The sequence below is a fragment of the Felis catus genome, chromosome A1, assembly GCF_018350175.1.
Source record: "Felis catus isolate Fca126 chromosome A1, F.catus_Fca126_mat1.0, whole genome shotgun sequence".
NCBI classification, from domain to species: domain Eukaryota; kingdom Metazoa; phylum Chordata; class Mammalia; order Carnivora; family Felidae; genus Felis; species Felis catus.
Genome location: NC_058368.1, coordinates 78656684 through 78678722, shown reverse-complemented (window position 1 = coordinate 78678722; position 22039 = coordinate 78656684). Strand labels below are relative to the sequence as shown.

Sequence of the window (22039 nt, the reverse complement as noted above, 5' to 3'; positions counted from 1 at the left end):
GTTACCAGAAATAAATGAGAATGCTGGTTACCAGGGGCTGGAAAGAGGGAGACAGGGAGAGTTGTTGTTTGATGAGCCCAGAGTATCAGATCTTAAAGATGAAAAACTTCTGGAGCCCTGTGTCACAACAGCGTGAATATGCTTAACTAGTGAATGATACACTTAAAATGGTTAAGCTAGTAAATTTTATTTTATGTGTTTTACCACCATTAAAAAAAAAGTGGGGGGGGGGCGCCTGGGTGGCGCAGTCGGTTAAGCGTCCGACTTCAGCCAGGTCACGATCTCGCGGTCCGTGAGTTCGAGCCCCGCGTCGGGCTCTGGGCTGATGGCTCGGAGCCTGGAGCCTGTTTCTGATTCTGTGTCTCCCTCTCTCTCTGCCCCTCCCCCGTTCATGCTCTGTCTCTCTCTGTCCCAAAAATAAAATAAACGTTGAAAAAAAAATTTTTTTTTAAAAATAAAAAAAAAGTGGGGGGAAAAGAGAATAAGACACAAGGGGCTGTATCACAGGAGTTTAAAAAATATATAGAGTTTAGGGGCCCCTGGGTGGCTCAGTTGGTTAAGCATCTGACTCTGGATTTTGGCTCAGGATCAAGCCCCACATTGGGCTCTGCACTGAGCATGCAGCCTGCTTAAGATTCTCTCTCTCTCTCTCTCTCTCTCTCTCTCTCTCTCTCTCTCTCTCTCTCCTCTCTCTCTCTCTCTCTCTCTCTCTCTCTCCCTCCATCCCTCTCCCCTGTTCACATGCTCTCTCCCTCTCTCTAAAAATTTTTTTTCTAAAATAAATAAAATGGCTTAAGTATTTCATGAAAATAGTTGCAAACTTGCTTATCCCACTTTATAAAACGTTTGTTATGAAGTCTGAGAAGCATAAGTCAGTTGTCCGGGGCGGAAATTAGCATATGTGCACAAACAGGTGTTGAGCACACCTGTGTGTGTGTGTGTGTGCATGTGCATGTGTGTGTGTGTGTGTGTGCGCGTGCGCACAATCACTCACGTCTATGTTCCCAACCATTGTCCTTGCAGAAGCTTTATTCTCAGAATCTATTGTTATAATGTGCTTCCAGAGTTATTTTTACTGCATATACAATGACAATGAAACAAAGGAACAGTGAGGATTTTCAAAGACAAGAGTATAATCAATTTCAACATACTCCCCCAGAGCCTTAAAAAAGAAAACTTCTTCTGAAGGGTTGAAGTCTTTAAAAAGTGCTAGATTTTAACATCTTTGTAATCAAGCTGCAGGTTCATATCCCTCTTCGTGGAGTGAAAAATAGTAAAAAGAAATTACATTTGGCAAAGAAGATATAGATGCTATGCCCTAAAATATCTCGGGATGTAGGTCTACAACGCCTGTTTTGTAGAATCCTGCACTGAAACATTTCTCTGAATAATGGAGAGACAGACTCAAATAATTTAAATTCTTTTTAAGAAAATCAACAATGCTTTTCATCTCACTACTGGCTGTCTTTAAATTTTTTCATTTACATATCAAGGGATCACTTCTTCAGTTTCTGTGCAATTATTAGGGCATGCTTTTCTAATGAGAGAATGTGAAAGATGTTCTCTCTTTAAATTAAATTGGAAATAAAACAAATACAGAGGACATAAAAATTGCTGCATACTCTGGAGTATATTTTTTTTACACATCAACCTATATTTTTGTACATTTAATATTTCCTTATTAACAAGTGATTTGATTATGATAAACAGCTTTTTGGTAGACTTATAGTCCTAATTCTTTCCAGAATTTGTTTCAGGGTAGCAATAAATCTGAAGGTTATCACCTTGAGGTAATGCTTCCGGTTCATTATCCAAGTGGACCCACATGTCTAATCAAATCTATGGTTGATGGAAGGTCATGTCATGACCGCTCTACACTGTGTCATAGGTGGTTCCAAAATCATGCCCGTGTGCTAATGCCCAGAACCAAGATTTACCTTGATGTGTAGAGCACTGAATGACCCTGCTCCTTTTCAGAAGACAACTCAACGACATTTAGGATCCCCAGAGTCTGGTCATTTGGAGCCCCACCTCTAAATATCAACTAGCTATTATATCAGATATACACTCATGAGAACTTGTCTGGAGAAGTCTGGACCCTTTAAGATCAGAACTTCCTACTACTGGCTGTTCTCAAACGCTTCTGATGGCATGCCATATTGCTAAAATCAAGTCCTGACTTTTCCTGAGTGCCCTGCCTTTCTAAACACCATGGTCCCACTACTGGGCGTCACCAAGATGGCTCTGATCACATCCCTGTCCATCCAAGAGACGGCGATGCTCTGGAATTAAACAGTCTCAGACAAGCTCGAATTCCTGGGGAGCTCAAAAGAGAACCTCTCTTTTGGTTCATTCTCAATAAAACAGATTTAGACCCTCTACCCCAAATATACACGTTTGGGCCCCCAAACTTTAAACAATTTTCCGTTCTTAATCCACATCCGCACATTTCACCTTTCCTAGACACACATCTTTAATTCTGGCTGGAAGAGACTCTGCTCACTCTATTCCTGCCGGGCAATGTTTCTAATAGGCAAATTCCCTAGTGTTCCTGACTGTCTCAGAATGGGATACCTGCCAGTTTCAACCCACTGGTTCCTCTTTAGGAAGCTGAGCCCTGACTGGCTCCATGACCCCACCAGTCAATCATGCAGCTTCCTGGATGCCTTTAGCCTAAGTCCTGAAGCAGTGCTATAAAACAAGCATTGCAAATAAAAAGTAGACAGCAATGACCAAATGCTGTGCATTAACAGCTCCTCTCCAAATGTATTTACTTTTATTTGAAAGCTTGTGTGTATGTGTCAGGGCAACTGTAATTTCATGGCCATAAGTAATTTTTTTTTATCTCATCGTTTCCCTAAGCCCTGCAAAGATTTTTGTTCCAAATGTTACTTTCATATAAAATATTTGATAACTGACACTATTTTGATATAAAATATTTTCAGTCCTGAAATGAGCTGAAACAAAACTGAACTGCACATTTAATATTTAATTTTGGCTTTATAGACTCTGGTTCCCCCCGCCTTTCCTTGTAATAGGATAAATTTAGGGGAAAACATCATATGCTAAAATGTCTATCATCGTTTCTAGGTTAAAAGAGAATTTCTAGTTTATAGTTTGTGTTTTTAAACGATTTCCACTGCCCTTTGCAGTAATTTATAAGGTACATTCAGATAAAAGAAATTCTTCAAGGTCAACTTAAAACACAAGGTCAAAACACAGACTATGATTCACAGATAAACATCCCCATGTCCAGCATAAGGACCCTCCTCATCTCAGGTCGTAATTATTGCATTAAACATCCTTGGTTTCTTTCACCACTCTGCTCTGCTCGTGGTGAAAAAGAAAAAAGAGAAAGCCTGCCTTAATACTAACCTAAAATAATGGTATAAGAAACAAAGCTCATCAAAGTCCTCAAGCCCTTCACCCCTGGGTTCCACCTTGCCCGCTGAATATTATTATTAATTAGTGCACCATACAAACGAACCAGTCTTTTCCATGCCTTGCATCTTTACTCATGACTTTCTGTTACTCTGGTACAGAATCTGAGACTATCAGTGAGCCCCATTATTTCTTCTGGGAGAACCTTCCTTCTGGAAATCACCTCCCCTCTCTCCCTGCACATGGTCCTAGTGGGGTTATTACAAAGGCTACCCAACTCAACTTGCAGGGCTGGAAAGATGACCTAGGTTGGGCCCATCACAATGGCCTGTACATTGAAGATCGATGACTGGTCCCAGTACGGGATATGATCATAGTGTGGACAATTCAGGACTCTTCCATGAGATTTAATAGATGAACATAAGGAGATTAAAAAAAAAAAGACCCTGTCTTATTTTTTATTATCAATCCACTAGGATGTAGATATGTGCTATCAAGGCTCCTATCTTCTGACTCAGAGAAAGAGAAAAATAGAGGCAGAAACAGAAAGAGAAAAAAAGGAGACAGACAGAGACAGAAAAAATAATATAAGTTAAAGCCCCCAGATTCCAAATGCATTAGTATATGAAGCCAACTGAATTGGACTTTCCAGGTACAAGGGCCATTTGCCACATATGAAAGCCAATAAATTCCCTTCTGTGCTTAAACCTTAAACCCTTATAAGTTGATTTTCTGTCAATGGGAACCAGGTGACTCATATAACATAGAAGTTCATGATGATCTTTTCTTTTTTTCCTGCTAAAGGATACATCCCTTTAGAGCACGGACTTCTTTTCTCTTCTGCCGTGAAAAGGTAGGTTATTTCCACTAGTAGAAGGAAGGTTTAAACTTCTATATCATAGTGAATATTTATTGTTATAATTATAGTGAATATTTATTATTATATATTACTTATTTTAAAATAATACATTTTTAAATTTCAGGAAGCTTCCCTCCTCTGCTCCTATATGCTGTGCGCGAACATTCCCGTCAGTTAGTCAGTCCTCAGTAAACAAAGTGAGGGCCTTCAGTGCACGTGGCTATGAACCAAGACATAAAAAGGTAGAAGCAAATGTCCCTGGTCACAAAGATGTAACCACACAGTTGAGCATTCATACACATGAGGGAAAGTTCCGGCACAGTGACAGTACTCTGTGCTTCTCACGGGGCACATGCCAACATGGCTGACCACCCGCAGAAGGTGTTGACCCGCCGGACCAGAGAGCACACTCCTGGAGCAGGGAGGTTCAGTGTGCCCCCTTGGATGCTAGCACAGACCAAGGAATCCAATTCTTGCATTTTAATTTTTCCATCTCCACGTACCTGACATGGGTGTGAAGCAGTTTCCCATACAACCCTATTCCCATGACTAACTGGACACTTCAGTGAACACGCTTCCCTTCTCTCCGCCCCCCCCCCACAGACCACGCACCCCTTTAGGGAAGGACCGCCTCTAGTTTTGCTCACAGGTACATCCACAGAGCACCCCAAGGGGCCTGCCATGCAAGGGACTCGACCTTTCATTCACTCGTTCAAATATACTATGAAGACCCTGCTACATGCAAAGTTCAGTATGCACACATTTGATGGCTACAAGTGTCATCAGTCACCGCACTGCACACCTAATGCTTATTCCCCAGGGTAAAGAGGACAGTCCTAAACATACCTAGCTTTAAAGCAAAACAGATAAAGCGCTACGTTAATTCCGATGTAAGGACAATTGAGTACTTGGAGGCCGAGTACAACTCCGCGGCATGTGACCTGAACGCTGATAATAAGCAAAATCTGGAAATTCAAAGACAAGAAGACATTTCTCCATTTCAAACAGGGGGGGGGGGGCAAAAACAGAAGAAAGGCAGCAATCACAGAAAACCAGAAATCATTTGCAGAGTTCATTTGGATCAACCCAAACACACATTAAGGCGGAAAATCGAAAATGAGACTACAGCAAGTGGAATCAGAACATTTCTAAGGGAGGAAACAGTCCTCCATTTTTCGCTCTGCCACAGGGAGCCAGTGAGGACCTGTCAACAGCATGTCCAATCACAGCAGTGGGATCTGTGGAGAATCAGGAAGCTGATGGAGGAGCTCGTAGGACAGACGGGGTGGGAGCACGCTTTCTCGGAGCTGAGGCGTCAGGGTCCCAGCCTCACCGGAGCAGGACCTCCATGGAGAGCATGGGAGGTGAGAGCATTAGGAGAAGAAAGACTCGGGGCTCGAACTCATGAACCGTGAGATCACGACCTGAGCCGAAATCAAGAGCTGGACACTCAACCGACCAAGCGACCCAGCCCAAGACAATTTAATCCCACGCCTTATAAGGATTTCTTTCTCACACTGTCTTTATAAGCAGCTCAGTATGTGTGCACCACAGTCACCATTGGTGAGAACTGCCATGGAGCCTTTACCCCAAGAGTCCACGTAGACCAGTGAGACGGTGCTCCTTACTCTGTGGGAGGTCTGATGGGGAGGGGAGCAAGGAGGTCTGCATGAGACTGATGTCTCTGCACGTCCAGAAACACACTGGGGCCTTAAGAAGGGGCCAAGAAACAGAGTATGTACTAAACGTTACAAGGTTCAGAGGTCACTTGCAACACAAAAAAATTATTGTAGATACCAGGGAAATATAGAGCAACACCGTTTAAAAGATGGTTTCATTAAAGCATATTAATGATGGTCATTATGTGAACTAATTACTATTGATGACTTATTTTCATTTATCAAATATTACTGTGTCATTAACATATGCCCGATATTATTTTTTTTAGAAAAATTTTTTTAGAAATTTTTTTTAAATTTCTTTTAATGTTTATTTATTTTTGAGACAGAGGGAGACAGAGCATGAGTTAGGAAGGGGCAGAGAGAAGAGACACAGAATCTGAAACAGGCTCCAGGCTCTAAGCAGTCATCACAGAGCCCGACGTGGGGCTCGAACCCACGAACCGTGAGATCATGACCTGAGCCGAAGTCGGACGCGTAACTGACTAAGCCAACCAGGCGCTCCATGTGCCTGATATTATTAATGTGAATTTCGTTCTAACACCAAACCAGGTTCATTGGATGGATGATTGCTCTTTCTTTGCCTGAGGGGCTCCATACCCTGCCAGACCGGGTGCAGCCTCAGCATAAGCAGGTGATTCAGGGAAGACCCGGTCCTGAATACAGAGACGGAGGGATGCATGGTGGGTAAAGGGAGTGGAGGGGGAGAGTAATGAACTTCCTGACTTCCACATATACCAGCAAAGTGACTAAGGATGGTGTTATTGGCTATACTTTTCAAACCAGGACATCAAGAACCAAGCCCTAGAGAAATTAAGTGAAATACTAAAGATAAAACAGAAAAAACGGGGCAGTAGTTAAAACATGCTAAGACTGGCCCAAGTGGTCCTATAAGTAACAGGTGGCTGTGGAAGACACAAGCTGCCTCCATCACCCACGAGGCCATGCTTGTGACCTCGGTTCACCTGGACAGAGAGTGCCATGACACTTTGCTGGGCCCATCGTCAACTGGCTTCGTGGCCCACCACACATGTTTCTACTCCATGGATTCCAGATGAGAAAACAAAGAGGTTAACACTTGACCAGGATCAATCTAGCACCGTATGTTAATTATACTGGAATTTTTTTTAATGTTTTAAAAAATACTTGTCTAGGATCTCCCAAGATGAGAAAAGGCAAAGTGACGTGTGATTCTAGTCACGAGTGCTCTGTGGGAAGGGTTTCAGTCAGTCCCCAGAGCTGAACCTCACAGGTAAAGTGGTTCAGAGGAGAGCATAATGAACCAGAAATTTAGGAAACAATTCAACCTTCAAATGATTTTCTCCTCTCAAAGATACTCCGCAGAACTGGCTTTTATGTGCTTAAAATACGAGGCTCCAAGAGGCATATCCCTCATCCATGTCAGATGTGTTTTCAGCCACTTAGATAAGTGTCTTCCTCTTCTGCTAAAAGCCTGAATGAAAAAGAATGGCCAATTGATTTCCACAAAACCATTCATTCATTTATGTCTGTCTCTGCTGTCACTCCTCCCCTCCAGACAATAAATAATTCAAGCCTCTTCTATCTTCTCCTTACTCAGAGGACCCTGAAGCTTTCGCCTTTTACTTATTCCTCCCTTGACCACTTCCTATGAGCCAAAGACCTTTTTTATGCTGAATCAAACAAAACTGGGAGCAGTACTGAGAACGTACCATTGATTCATGCAGTGTCATAATTCCCCTTTGGCTTTGTATCATCCTGTTTCTAAGTGGAGCGCGGCTCCCAACTCACTTTTTTTAACGACATCTATCTGCAGAGATGACATGTTTACTGAACTGTCCACAACGACCTCTAGAGAGTTTTCGAAAGATATGTCAATAAGAATCATTCCAACAGACTCGGTGCGTGTATGACACTTTCTCCTTAGAAGGAAAAAGATAACCCTACTGTGGATTGGAACAGAAGTTTTCAAAGCGTGGCACAAGAGGGTCGTTTCCATATAACAACCACTCTTAGAACATGATGTTAGAGGTACTGATCTCGCATGAGTTTATTTGTGGCAATTGGTGAAAACCTGTTTCCTCTATGTCAAGGCTCTTCTGAAACTTCAAGGTCATCACCATTATTGCCATTATTCTGTCATTATTTTAATTTCTCCAGCAATTGGATGATGCTCAAAGGGTTTTTTGTTTGTTTTAAGTCCCAACACATAGCCTAGAATGACAACAAGTGGAAGCATAGATGGGTTTGAGTTTTCAAAGATGAGGAAGTAGATACAGTGAATTAAAAACCCAAGTATTTCCTAGCTTAAAAAAAGAAAACCTTTTTTTGAGAACCACATCTCCACCCACCAATTGACCTTAATCTCCTTTTTCTTTTAGAAACCAAAGCACATAGTTGGGGCGCCTGAGTGGCTCAGTGGGTTGAGCATCCGAATTTGGCTCAGGTCATGATCTCGCGGTTCATGGGTTCAAGCCCCACATTGGGCTCTGTGCTGACAGCTCAGAGCCTGGAGCCTGCTTCCGATTCTGTGTCTCCCTCTCTCTCTGCCCCTTCCCTGCTCCTGCTCTGTCTCTCAAAAATTAAAATAAAACATTAAAAAAAAAAAAAAGCACACAGTGGTCTTCAACTCCTCTCCGATGATGGCTCAAGAGACTGCGGTCTGAATGCCACTCACTTTGTCCATTGACACTGCTCCTTGCCTGTTGTCCCAGTAGATCCTCCTCAAACATGTGTCCTAATCTTGTCACATCACACCGGCTGCTCAGCAGACCCTGCCTCTGACACTGTGATGCTCGTGTTCTTGACCAAAGACCTCCTCCTCCCTTTGTGAACGCCTTTCGTCTATCTGCTTCCCAGAAGTGTCGGACCTGAGCCATGTATCCCCGTTGCCTAGCTCCTCCTGCAGCACGGCTGAAATAAAACCAGTATGTTCATTACCCCATGTCTCTAAATAGACATCTCCAGCCTGACGTCAGACCCATATATACAATTGTATCCTGGGCAGCTCTCCTTGGACATCACGGGACCCAACGTGTCCTGGCCTGTCTCTCTTTCTCTGGGGCACATCTGAGCTTAATGAAAACACCATACACATAGTCGTTCAAGCGAAAATATTAAGTGCCAGTCCTGAATATTCCCTCTCTTTCATCCTCTGCAACTCCCAAATCAGTCCTATAGCCTAAGATTCCGTAGTACTCAAGTCTCCTTCAAATTCATCCACTGTTCTCCGTTCTGAGGTCCATGACCAACACAGACTTCCCTCCACCTGGGTGTGGACTGCCACACGAGCCTCCTAGCTGGTCTCCCCCACCCCACTCCTGCTCCCCTCCTCTGGTTCTCCATAGTCAACCCCACTAACACCAAGCTTTGCTCTCCACTCTAATGGGTGAAAGATTTTAATGGAGTCCAATTACTCTTAGGAAAGATCTAAACATGGTTACATAGTGGATTGGGCCTTCACGATCTGGACGTCCAGGCTTAGGAAGGAAGAGTGTGGACCGAATTCAGACGTTCCAAGTTTGAAGAGCTGATAAGATACAGTGGCCTGCTTGGGTTCTGACCACATGTACATAGAGACCCTGATAGAAGCGGAGCCACAGATGTTTTCCTGGAATCTATCCACAAAGATGCTGGAAATGAAATAACCGAAATAAGACACATTGAAAGAAAAAGAGCAAGGCAAAGCACAGAAATTTTCACTAATCAGACAGCAAGTTCTGTTAATTCTTTCCCATAAATACTTCTCAAATCAGACTATGCCTCATCATCCCTATGGCCACCATTCTGATTTCAGCTTATTCTCCTGTCTGTTCCCCTTTCCAATCTCCCTTTTAATCCACCCACCATATCGCTACAGAATGACAGTCCTGAACGCAAACCCTATCACATCGCATACTCTTCAAAAATCACCCCGTGAACTCTCTCATGTGATGAATACCATAAAAATGCATCCTATCTGTCCAAATATTGCACATTTGTTCTCCCCCCTCCCCAACGTGGGACTCTCTGTCTGTTTGTTCTTTGAATGCACCATACACTCTCCATGATGTATATCACAGAGAGCGTCTCCTCTGCCCAGGTTCCTCACCCGTCCATCATCAGTAGATGCCGCCCCACCCCCTTCCTTCAATGCCTGCTCGCTCACTTTGAGAAGACCGGCCCTCTCCTCACACGCCTTCCCCGGAGCAGAACCAGGCACCTTGTTCTGCATTCTCCCCTAACTCCGACTTACAGAAACATGAGTGCTCACTTTCCAATCTCCCCTCTAGACTATGAATTTCCCGCACCAAAGAAACCTATCCGCCCGTAGAAGCTGGGTGTCCCGCATCATGTCTGGGCATAAGTGAATGATGGAGACATTTGAAAGCAACAGGTGTGAAGTAGGGAGACAAGCAAGGAATCTGGAAGAAAATGAGTCAAAGAGTTCCACCAGCACTTTTTTCAGGCAAGGAAAAAGTTAAGAAATTAGAGATGATCACAGAGTCAAAGTAGGTAAACATTTGGAGGTAAATGAGGCACATAAAAGAGTTTGATGTTTCAACGCAATAATGAAGCAGGAGCTAAAACGTAGTCATTAGGTAGGAAGGCATTTGAGGGGCGTATATAAATACCTATTTAAAGAAGTTTGGAAGGTAGAGAGGGAGGGAGCCAAACCATAAGAGACTCTTAAAAACCGAGAATAAACTGAGAGTTGATGGGGGGTGGAAGGGAGGGGAGGGTGGGTGATGGGCATCGAGGAGGGCACCTGTGGGGAGGAGCACTGGCTGTTGTATGGAAACCAGTTTGACAATAAATTTCATATTAAAAAAAAAGGTAACCTTCAATTTAAAAAAAGAAAGAAAGAAAGAAGTTTGGAAGTAAAGGTAAGTGGACTTACAGACCCTTAGCTTGAACAGATAAGAGCAATGAAATAAAAAATATTTATCTATGAGTTTGGAAAGTATTAAAAAAGAGTTTTAAAAAAAAGTTAGCTTCCGAGAGCCTAGATTCTCTGAATTAGCAACATGTCCATCCCGGCCTCAGGGCCTTTGCACTTACTACTCACTCTGCCTGGCACACCCTTCCCACAGATAGTCACATCCTGGTTCTTTCACTTCATTCAGTCACTTAGAGGTCATCCTTTTATAAACTATTTAAAATGGACTTTCACCCCATTCTGCTGCCAGATCACTTACTAAATCTTTAAAACTTCTTTGTTTTCTTCACATCAGTTGCTGCCACCAAAATTTTTTTTATCTGCATCTGTTTGTTGACTAGCTTGCTCTGTCTCACCACTGTAATTGGAATTTCAAGGCGGGAGTGATGTTAGCTGCCTTGATTGCCCTTGGATTCTTAGCCCGCAGACCAGTCCTTGGAAAAGAACAGGAATTCAGTATATATTTACCGAATTCATAAATATAAGAATGAATGGGATAAAAGAAAAAATGTAATCAACTTAATCTATTCAACTCAGTTAAGTTACCGTGGCATGTTTATGTCTCTAAAGTGACATGAGGTGTGAGCCAACCCCTGGAAGCATAAAAAGCCCCCTTTCATTCACCAAACAACCTACAGAAAGAGAGGGCATCACGTTAGACTAACAGATGTCGAGTGAGACCACAGGTATGGAACCCTCCGTACACAATGATAAGCCTTGAATAATGTAAGGCCAAAACTGCAGCAACACACAAAGAGACGGGCATTGGATGCACCCCTGGGACACAGCAGCCATGACATTCCCGAGTCTGTATAAAAAGTGAAATATACGAACAATGCCGTCAAATGTTGAATAACAGACATATCACTGTACTGATATTCTTCAGCTGTTCACTTTACAACTGATAACAGAAATATATATATACATACATATACATGAAATATTTTTATATTTCTATATTGTTATATAGACAGATATAGATTAGATTTGGAGTTGTACATAGATATAGACATGTGACATTAAACATAAAGATCTTTATGGATGCCTGGGTAGCTCAGTCGGCTAAGCGTCTGACTTTGGCTCAGGTCATGATCTCGCGGTTCATGGGTTCAAGCCCCGCATCAGGCTCTGTGCTGACAGTTCAGAGCCTGGAGCCTGCTTCAGTCTGTGTCTCCCTCTCTCTGTCTCTATGCCCCTTCCCTACTCATGCTCTGGCTCGCTCTCTCTCTCAAAAATAAATAAACATTGGGAAAAAAAAGATTTACCTTCAGCAGCATATTTAATTTCTATCTTTTTCTTAATTGTGTTAGGTTGAGGGGTCCTAGATTATCACTAGTATGAGAGCTTTATTCATGTTTTCTTTCATTTCCATAACATTCAATAAAGCAGTGTTCATAAGATATTAAATCATTGTTATAATTCTTATATAAATACTCATATATTATCAATTCTGTTATAAAGAGAAGTATCCATTTAGAACAGTTGTGCTATGTATTAAAACTAATTTTAGGGGCGCCTGGGTGGCTCAGTCGGTTAAGCAGCCGACTTCGGCTCCGGTCATGATCTCCTGGTCCGTGAGTTTGAGCCCCGCGTCGGGCTCTGTGCTGACAGCTCAGAGCCTGGAGCCTGTTTCAGATTCTGTGTCTCCCTCTCTCTGACCTTCCTCCATTCATGCTCTGTCTCTCTCTGTCTCAAAAAATAAATAAACGTTAAAAAAAAAAAAAAGAATCAACCACTGGCTGAACAGACGAGTAACCTGATCTGATACTCATGTTAAAAGAACTTCTCTGAAAAAAAAAAAAAAAAAAAAAAAAAAAAAACAACTAATTTTAGTAGAATCGTAGGTGCTATTGATCTACAGATCTTATTCTAAGATTACAAAATTTGGGGCACCTGGGTGGCTCAGTCAGTTAGGCATCCGGCTTCTGCTCAGGTCATGATCTTGCGGTCTGTGAGTTCAAGCCCCGCGTCGGGCTCTGTGCTGACAGCTCAGAGCCTGGAGCCTGTTTCAGATTCTGTGTCTCCCTCTCTCTGACCTTCCTCCATTCATGCTCTGTCTCTCTCTGTCTCAAAAATAAATAAACGTTAAAAAAAAAAAAAAGAATCAACCACTGGCTGAACAGACGAGTAACCTGATCTGATACTCATGTTAAAAGAACTTCTCTGAAAAAAAAAAAAAAAAAAAAAAAAAAAAAAAACAACTAATTTTAGTAGAATCGTAGGTGCTATTGATCTACAGATCTTATTCTAAGATTACAAAATTTGGGGCACCTGGGTGGCTCAGTCAGTTAGGCATCCGGCTTCTGCTCAGGTCATGATCTTGCGGTCTGTGAGTTCAAGCCCCGCGTCGGGCTCTGTGCTGACAGCTCAGAGCCTGGAGCCTGTTTCGGATTTTGTGTCTCCCTCTCTCTCTGACCCTCCCCCATTCATGCTCTGTCTCTCCCTGCCTCAAAAATAAATAAACATTAAAAAAAAACTAAGATTACAAAATTTAAATTGCAAGGTATGGGGCACCTGGGTGGCTCAGTAGGTTATGCGTCTTAACTTCGGCTCAGGTCATGATCTCATGGTCCCTGAGTTCGAGCCCCGCATCGGGCTCTGTGCTGACAGCTCGGAGCCTGGAGCTTGCTCCAGATTCTGTGTCTCCCTCTCTCTCTGCCCCTCCCCTGTTCTCTGTCTCTCTCAAAAATAAATAAACATTTAAAATAATAAATAAATAAATAAATAAATAAATAAATAAATAAATAAATAAATTGATTGCAAGGTGATTTTTTTTAAACCTGCTTGAGAATTTTTTTTCACTTCAGATTAGTTGAACAATTTAATACTGAATGAAAACATAAGTATTTGAGAACACCTAACAAAATATTTTAAAAATCAGAACAGTATGCTCGTGAACGAAGCAACTAGATCAGTGTAACTGAACAGAAACTAGAAATTTATGCAAGGACATTTTGGAATTAAAATATGACAAAAATGGAATTAGAATTCAGTGGATGTGACGCATATAGAAATAGAAGGGGGTGACTTTCATCTCACACCACACCATACATTAACTTTTACAAGGATCAAAACTTAAAATATAAAAATAAAGGGGCGCCTGGGTGGCGCAGTCGGTTAAGCGTCCGACTTCAGCCAGGTCACGATCTCGCGGTCCGTGAGTTCGAGCCCCGCGTCAGACTCTGGGCCGATGGCTCAGAGCCTGGAGCCTGTTTCCGATTCTGTGTCTCCCTCTCTCTCTGCCCCTCCCCCATTCATGCTCTGTCTCTCTCTGTCCCCAAAATAAATAAACGTTGAAAAAAAATTTAAAAAAATATATATAAAAATAAAAGCTTAAGTAAGACAACGACTAACCATTTAACTTTAAAACAGACAACCAAAAGCAATAAATAAAACCAAAATCCATAGGAGATATTGTTTCTATAAATTATTACAATTTTAGATGCCAACCAACACCAAAACAAAAACACAAGAGAAAAATAGGAGAGCTCTCTTCAGCACACGCTCAAGGAAATATTGGTATTTCCTAATGTAAAAGATAACATACAGTTGCTAATGAAAAGTACAAACAATCCAATCAACAAATGAGAACAAGTATGAAGAAATGGGGCTCATACAAAATGGGGGAAACTCCTTCATTATTAGTAGAATAAAATTACACCTTTGGGAGAAGGTGCTGACAGCATCTGAAGAAGGACCACGTTCTGGGATTCCAGAGATGCAGGGATGGGCTTTCTCTGCTGATGGTGAGAATCTGAAGTGCCACAGCCTATTGGAGAGAAATCTGGCAGTTTCTACGCCACTTAAAATGGCACAGACCATGTGATTCAACAACACTGCCCTTGTGAATCAATACTTGAGTAATAGAAGCCCAAATCCTAAAACATAGTGTTTTATTTCCTATCAAAAAGGGAAGTCTAGGGGCACCTGGGTGGCTGAGTCATTGAAGCGTCTGACTTGTGGTTTTGGCAGTTCACAAGTTCAAGCCCCACTTTCGGCTCTGCACTGATGGCACAGGGCCTGCTTGGGATTCTCTCTTCTTCTCTGTCTGCCCCTCCTCTGCTCATGTTCTCTCTCTCTCTCTCTCTCTCTCTCTCTCTCTCTCTCTCTCTCTCTCTCCCTCAAAATAAGATAATAAACATTTTTTTTTACAAAAGAGAAGTCTATAAATAAATGGCTTAATAAATAATTCACACGCTATGGAATATTACGTAGCAATCAAAACAAAAATAGTTAGACATATTTACCAGCCAGAAAAGATGCCCATGTGGTTAAGAGAGAAGGGGACACATCTGAGTTAAAGGTAGTTGTTTGGGAAAATACAGATGAGGTTTAAAGCCACAGGAATGGATGAGTCAACCAGGGACTTTGCAAAGTGTCAGGACCAAGCTCTAAGAAGAGAAGCCCTCAAGGATTCAAAGGAAGAGCTGCCACTGAAACAGGAGAAAGTCCCAAGGATTGCCAAAGAAGAGGCAGAAGCGGAGTGAGAAATTAACGAACATAAGGAAGGACCATTGTCCACCGGATTTCGCCACATAAAGAGGGTTTTACTAATACGGATTCGGTGGCGTGGTCAGTGGAACAATCTGTAGAGTCAAGAGGGGGAGTGTGTAGGCAATTTTTCCAAGAGTGACCATGAAAGCAAAGAAATGCATTGGCGGCCAGGAAGGTCAAGGGAGACTGATTACCCAAAGCAGGTATATTGGGCCCTGTATGTACAAAACACGTTCCGAGGAGAAGCGACTGAGGGAGCAGAAAGCAGGGGTAACTGAAGGAGGGAGGCGAGAGCGGGTAGGGTCTAGAGCACCGTGTCTTTCTTTGGACACACACGGAGCAGCAACTCACGGCGGGCAGAGGGAAATTCACACACCAGCACCTTCACAGACTTATCGGTGGGAAGATGCCCAAGTTGCATCTGATGGCTGTTTTCTTGGGCGGGAAATTTAAGGATCTTCTAGATGTGAGCAACCACGCGCAGCATGGGAGGAGCGAAGGGGAGTTTACCGTCCGACACTGACATGAAACGAGCCTGCGTTCGCCCGGACCTCGCCTTCAGGGATCATCCAGCAGCTAGGTGTGCGCACACACAGGCCGGGCTCAGCTGGGTTAGGCATGCGTTGCTTGAGTGCAAGGGGGAGATGAGGCCAAAGGAGTGGTTTCGTGGAAGGACCACAGGCCTGACCCGGGCACAGGGTGCACCCAGGGGGTGAGGCGTTCCCGGGACGTGCCGGTAGGCTTGCAGCATTGCAGCGGGGGGGTGGGGTGGGAAAGGGGGGCTCTCAACACCTGAACAGCAGGCACAACCAGTGAAAACGAGCAGGGAGGACCTTTCGGTGGAAGGAGCGTTTATAAAGACGAGCGAGGAAGAGGAAAACTAAGGTGACCTTGGTATTGTGAAATTTTTTTAATATGCAAAACAGCAGCCTTTGTTGTAGAATTCATCTTTGGGTGCCGGGAGTGAACTAACGGTTCTGGAGTATATTCATGTGAAGTAGCTTCCGCTCCCTTCCTACTGCAAACAGTGCTGTCCAGCCCCACAGACTTGGAGAAGTAAAACCGGGAGAGACACAGGCCAGGCACAGGTCCTGTTCCCGAGGCACTGAAGAGGCCGGAGCAGGGCGAACCTCACGCTTGTGCCCGTGGTGAACAGTAAGTCCAAGGACAGCTCCGGGCCTTCATGTGGCCCAGAACTCTCATTCCTCCCTCCTGCTCCTGCCTGCACCTCACTGAGGCACCTGCCGGGTTCACTTGCCACCCACCAGGCGTGACTCAGACAGAATCGCACGACAGACCCGTCCAAACGCACTTCCTGGCCACAGAGATCCCGGAAGTATCAGCACTTTCTGTGGTGATGCTCCAGAGCTTTCCAGCGATATCATGCTTCCATGGGAAATTCTTATACTCTAGTTTTCGACTCTTCTATATAAGAGATATGGAACATGCAGAATTAGGCCAGAGCCCACGCCATGAGAAAGGAATGTGGGTGGAGATGTGGGTCCAAGCGATTTCTTCCTCTATATATTCTCTCTCTGACATGCTCTTAAAGTTTTCTTTCCGACTATAAAAGTAAAACATGCCAGGGCGCCCAGGTGGCTCAGTTGGGTGAGCATCAGACTCTTGATTTCGACTCAGGCCATGGTCTCACAGTTGGTGGGACTGGGCCTCAGCACAGAGTCTGCTTGGGATTCTCTCTCTCCCCTTTCTCTGCCCCTCCCCTGCTTGCCCTCTCTTTTTCTCTTTCTCAAAATAAATATACTTAAAAGCAATTTTTTAAAAAATAAAACATGCCCACTATAGACAATTTAGGCTAATTCATAAAAGTAACAGAGAATTCCATAGTTATAATTAATTACACAAATAATTATATTCAGTATGTAGTCATAATTAATATCTAATACCTATGTTTTACATTTATGTATGAATAATGATTATTATAACTATAATAATTATATGATATATACAATTACACTTATAAAAACTGATTATTGCATCAGTTAGACTTCCACTGTTAGAATTTGAGTTCAGACCTTTCAGTATTTTTTTTAATGTTTTTATTTATTTTTGAGAGAGAGAGAGACAGATAGACCGACCGTGAGGGGAGGGACAGAGAAAGAGGGGTACAGAGGATCCAAAGTGGCCTCTGCACAGACAGCACCGAGCCTGATGTGGGGCTTGAACTCACAAACCGTAAGATCATGACCTGAGCCAAATTCAGACCCTCAACCGACTGAGCCCCCCAGGTGCCCCTAGACCCTTCAGTACATACATGCTTTAACACTGAATAATGAGCATTTCCCCAGATGAAGTTAAAAGTTCCATGTAAGCATTCTTGCTTGGTCTCCCGACATCCAGACATAAGGCTCCCTTACTAGGCCCACAGGGGACTCTTTCTCACAAGTTCTTACTCCTGCCCTGGAATTCGACCACTTCCTGCATTGCTACCTGGTTGCAAGCGGGCACAGCGTGGCGACAAACCAGGGCCACAATGAAAAGACGGGCATGTGGACGCTGATGCCAGGAAGAGATGACGTGAGGAACACAGGCCAATTCGCCTTGTCAATAGATCATTCCCAATATGAGGATCAAGGGAACACAATACGGAAACACCCGATCCACTGAGAGCAACAACAAAGCTGTGGATTATGATCCTTATCGACAAACCCTCTGGGCGACAAACCCGCATCGACATGCCCCCACTTTTCCTTCTATATTCTCTTCATCCTCCAAGATCCAGCCCAATTGTGAAGTGCCCTTGACCAGGGGCACACAATGAAATATAGTTTCTGACCTCCATTAGCACACCATACCAGTCCGCCACGGAAGTCCGTTCTTGACATTTCCCTGCTTCTTTTCCGTTTTATAGATATTACCAAACACCGAGCGTAGGACGTGGTCCGATCTTTTGTAAGCAGTATGCAATTACTTTGATAAATTCCTCAGGAGCGTTTTCCCCAGGTATTTGAAACATTTCACTGTTCTTTCATTTTACATTTCATCTAGGCTGCAAGAATTAACTCCAGTCACTACCATTGACCAGACATCATCGCTTGTTTTAATTTTCTGAAATTCTAAACTCAAATCATGCAGCTGAAACAAAAGTAACATAAGGCAGGAAGGGGCAGCTTCACGTTGTATTTGGTGACTAACTGCTCTCGGAACCGCCCCAATTCATGCCCCTCTGTCCCTCTGTGCTTCTGCCCAACTCTCCCGGCTACCTTCCACCAGGTGTGTTCACTCTGACCAGCGATCACCCAGGTTCCTTGTAGAAATGGTGCAGAAGGTTGAAGGAATTTCCTCTGCAGAGGCACAGGAAGGAGAAATAATGACACTGTGCTAATGCAGTGCTATCCTACATATATTTCACCAAGACAATAACCCCAGGATTTCAGGGATTAACACAAAAAACCTATGCTCATAATTCCTAAAGATGCTGCACATCCCCAATTTTATCAATGAAAGAGTTAATCTTCAAACTTACAAGCTGATCAATGAATTCCTTTTGGAACTAAAATTATCCTGCAAGCCAGACGCATGCCTCTTTGGGGTCTGGTGAAGAGTAAGACGTTTTTTGTTCTCATTAATCATAGATTCTTTTTCATTCCTATATACATCCCCCACAGAAGACAAAAGAAAGGTAGAGATTTTTTCCTTCTCAGTTATCATTATCTTTCACTCTCCTTTAGTGCAAAACTCAAGATCCGTTCAAAATGTGTTCCCTTGAACGTTACTTTACGTGGAACATGTAATGAATGTCCTTTGCCAACCAAACCCTCGTCCTAAGAGGAAACCATTTTCTACTAATGTCTTCTGTCACTTTAAGACAAGGACATACATGTACAGAAGTTTTCAGAAGTGCCACAAGAGAAAGCATGTGTGTCTGGCAAGCCATTTTTGCTATAAATATGTTTCCCTCTTTATGATTATCTTTTAGAGAAGGTTCAGATGCAGCTTTTTATCTAGCTCAGAAAATCGTTAAAAAATCAGGCATTGAAGAGAGCCTTTGTGGACTCATCAGAAAAGCCAGTGACAAACTGTTTTCACCATGCTAGCGTCCATGCAGAGCATTTGGTACAGATGTCACTCGAGTCCCTGAGCACTCCAAGGTAAACGATGCAAGGACAAAAGTTTACAGTCAAGGATAATGGGAAAGATCAAGCTGACAAGTTGAGCTTTGAAGCAGGAAGAAGCAGTAAAATTTGAAAGAAACACGGTAACCAAATGGTTTCAGCCCTCATTCGTGAACTAAGTTTTTCTGCAAACACTGTATTATCATAGGCTGATACCCAGAAATATCCTAAAAATCCCTTTTCACGAATTGCTAGTTGTTGTTTCTTTTTTTTTTTTTTTTTTAATTGCTATGTGTATGTTTCCTGAAAAGGTCAAGTTTTAAAGATTTCTGTACCATCAGTATTTGGATCACAGTGTAACAATTTCTGAACCTGAAATTAAGAGGAAATACATTCAAGCATGTAACACATCTTTCAAAGTCACCGTTCCATGCCCCCCTTCTGCATGTGGCATGCGGGAAGACCAGCCCTGATGCTGGCACCTGCACAGAATAATATTTCAAGAAGACAGCCATATGAGCAAAATGTCAAGCTTACTTACAGCACTTGATAAAATGATAGTGAGACATCTTTCCAGCTCAGACAGCAATCTCGCTCCGGGTTCCAGCATTGTCTTCGGCTACAACTGGAGTCCCCAGGCAATGCATTATTCAGAGCCCTTCCTCAGGTAACAGTTTACCCCGGGATGGATTATCGAACCGAGGCTCTGTTCCATGATCCTGCAGAAAGCTTCAAACTCATTCGCATGCCGCAGCTGGAGTTCGGAGAAGCCCCTCCCGGGTGGATCTGGGGCCACCACTGCTGCACGTGCTATTGTAGCGCCGATGATTGACAGGGCTCCGAGTGCCACAGTCCCGGGGATCGTCCGCTCTAATTGGTGCGCACACGCAGCCACATTCTGCCCGCACAGAGGTGCTGCAGTGCGGCTCGCCTGGTCCTGCCTGTTAATGGCTTTTCAATAGCTTGCAAATGGCAGCAAACTAGCTGATGAGTGGGCTGGAGGCAAGAAACCCAACCAGGGATCCTAAATCTTACTCGTGCACATTGTCCGTGAGCCCAATGTGACCAGATTCCTAGCCGGTGGCACAGCACACTATTTTTAGTTACCACCAGTTGCTGTGTGTGAACACGAAACGGAGAGCAGGACCTCAAAATACCACCTCTTAGAATCGGAGGTCGTAGGGTCCGCCTCTTCGTAATGAGGAAATGACATTCCATTTCACAACACATCTTTTCGGTTTTCTACACGCAGAATGTCAAACTTCAGTTAGCCCCCAAAAAAGCTTTTGGTTTGCGAAGCTTTACAAATTTAGGATTCTGCTACCTCTGCAGACCGTGATGGATATCACTGTACGACCGGATGAACGGAGTCTGACTGAATTGGAATCAGAAAGAGAGAGATATGTGGTCTTCAAGGATTACTGCAATAAGAATAAATAACATGCTTATCCTGCAATAGCCACGTTAGCAGAAGATGAAGGTCATGTTTAAGTTACTTACAGAGGCAAATTAATTGTTCTTACAAATTGAGACTTTTTATCATGATCTCTGCAGGTGATTTGACACAGTCTAGAATTTGTGTTTCAGATTTTGAGGGCATTGGAAAGACAAATTTGAACAAGTAGGTTAAATGTGTACATCCTTTTATGGCAAAAGCTTAGGTGTGGGATTCCCTTACTAAGCAAAACTTTAAGAGAAACACCTCCATTAAGCAGAAAGATTATAAAATGCAAACCTATGCAACAAAGGGTCATGACTTAAGTTTTCAATGAGAAATCATTCCAGCCATTAATTTTTTTTTCCTTAATGTTTATTTATTCTTGACAGAGAGAGACAGAGTGCGAGCGAGGGAGGGGCAGAGAGAGAGAGGGAGACACAGAATCCAAAACAGGCTCCAGGCTCTGAGCTGTCACCACAGAGCCCGACGCAGGGCTTGAACTCATGAACCTCGAGATCATGACCTGAGCCGAAGTCGGATGCTTAACCTACTGAGCCATCCAGGCACCCCCATTTCAGCCATTTAAATAGTATGATGTCTAGAAGAACAAGTTCAAGGTCTGGGTCAGGACGACCCAAGTTCAGATCCAGATTCGATCACTTACTGGAGTACCAACTTGAACAAGTTATTTTATCTAGAGCCTCAGTTTCCTCACGGACACATGGGAAGTACAATTCCTAACCTTTGTTCCAAAGGTCAGAAAAACATCTACAGAGATTCTGGTTTGTACTGTCGGCATGCACTAAAAGGCTACCATCAGCATTAACGAGGAAACGACAGCATATACTGAATGACTGCAATGGACACAGTAACTTGTTTTCCCAGGAACCGGAATGAGGATTTTGAACTGTTACCAGTCATACGTATGCTTCATTCATTCTCTCATTCATTCATTCATTCATTCATTCATTCATTCTACAATTAACTATTGCCTTTATATACAAGGAAGATACAGCCTACTATTTAAGATTTCCTGTCTGTTTCAGGAACACGCATGTCTGTTACCCAACAGAGAGCCAGGCTCTCTCACCTCGTGACAAGTCTTCATATACACAGACAGGAATTATGTATATGAACGTGGCCCAACATCATGGGGAAGGTGCTATCTACCTAGATATCACTACGCCCTCCTTTACACAAAGGTATGTTGTCTACCTA

General features: G+C 43.2%; 1 protein-coding gene across 2 annotated transcripts in view; it reads right to left on the bottom strand.

Moving 5' to 3' along the window:
- Positions 1 to 22039, bottom strand: part of MYO16 (myosin XVI) — a 615221-nt gene that overhangs the window by 474843 nt on the left and 118339 nt on the right. The window contains exon 1 of one of the 2 annotated variants that reach the window (XM_045055816.1): positions 19925 to 20455. The exons of the other annotated variant lie outside the window; for it this stretch is intronic. Within the exon in view, the coding sequence (XP_044911751.1) occupies positions 19925 to 19952 (28 nt within the window). The 5' untranslated portion in view covers positions 19953 to 20455. Of the gene's footprint in view, positions 1 to 19924; positions 20456 to 22039 lie in introns of those variants that run through there. 2 annotated transcript variants of the gene reach the window in all.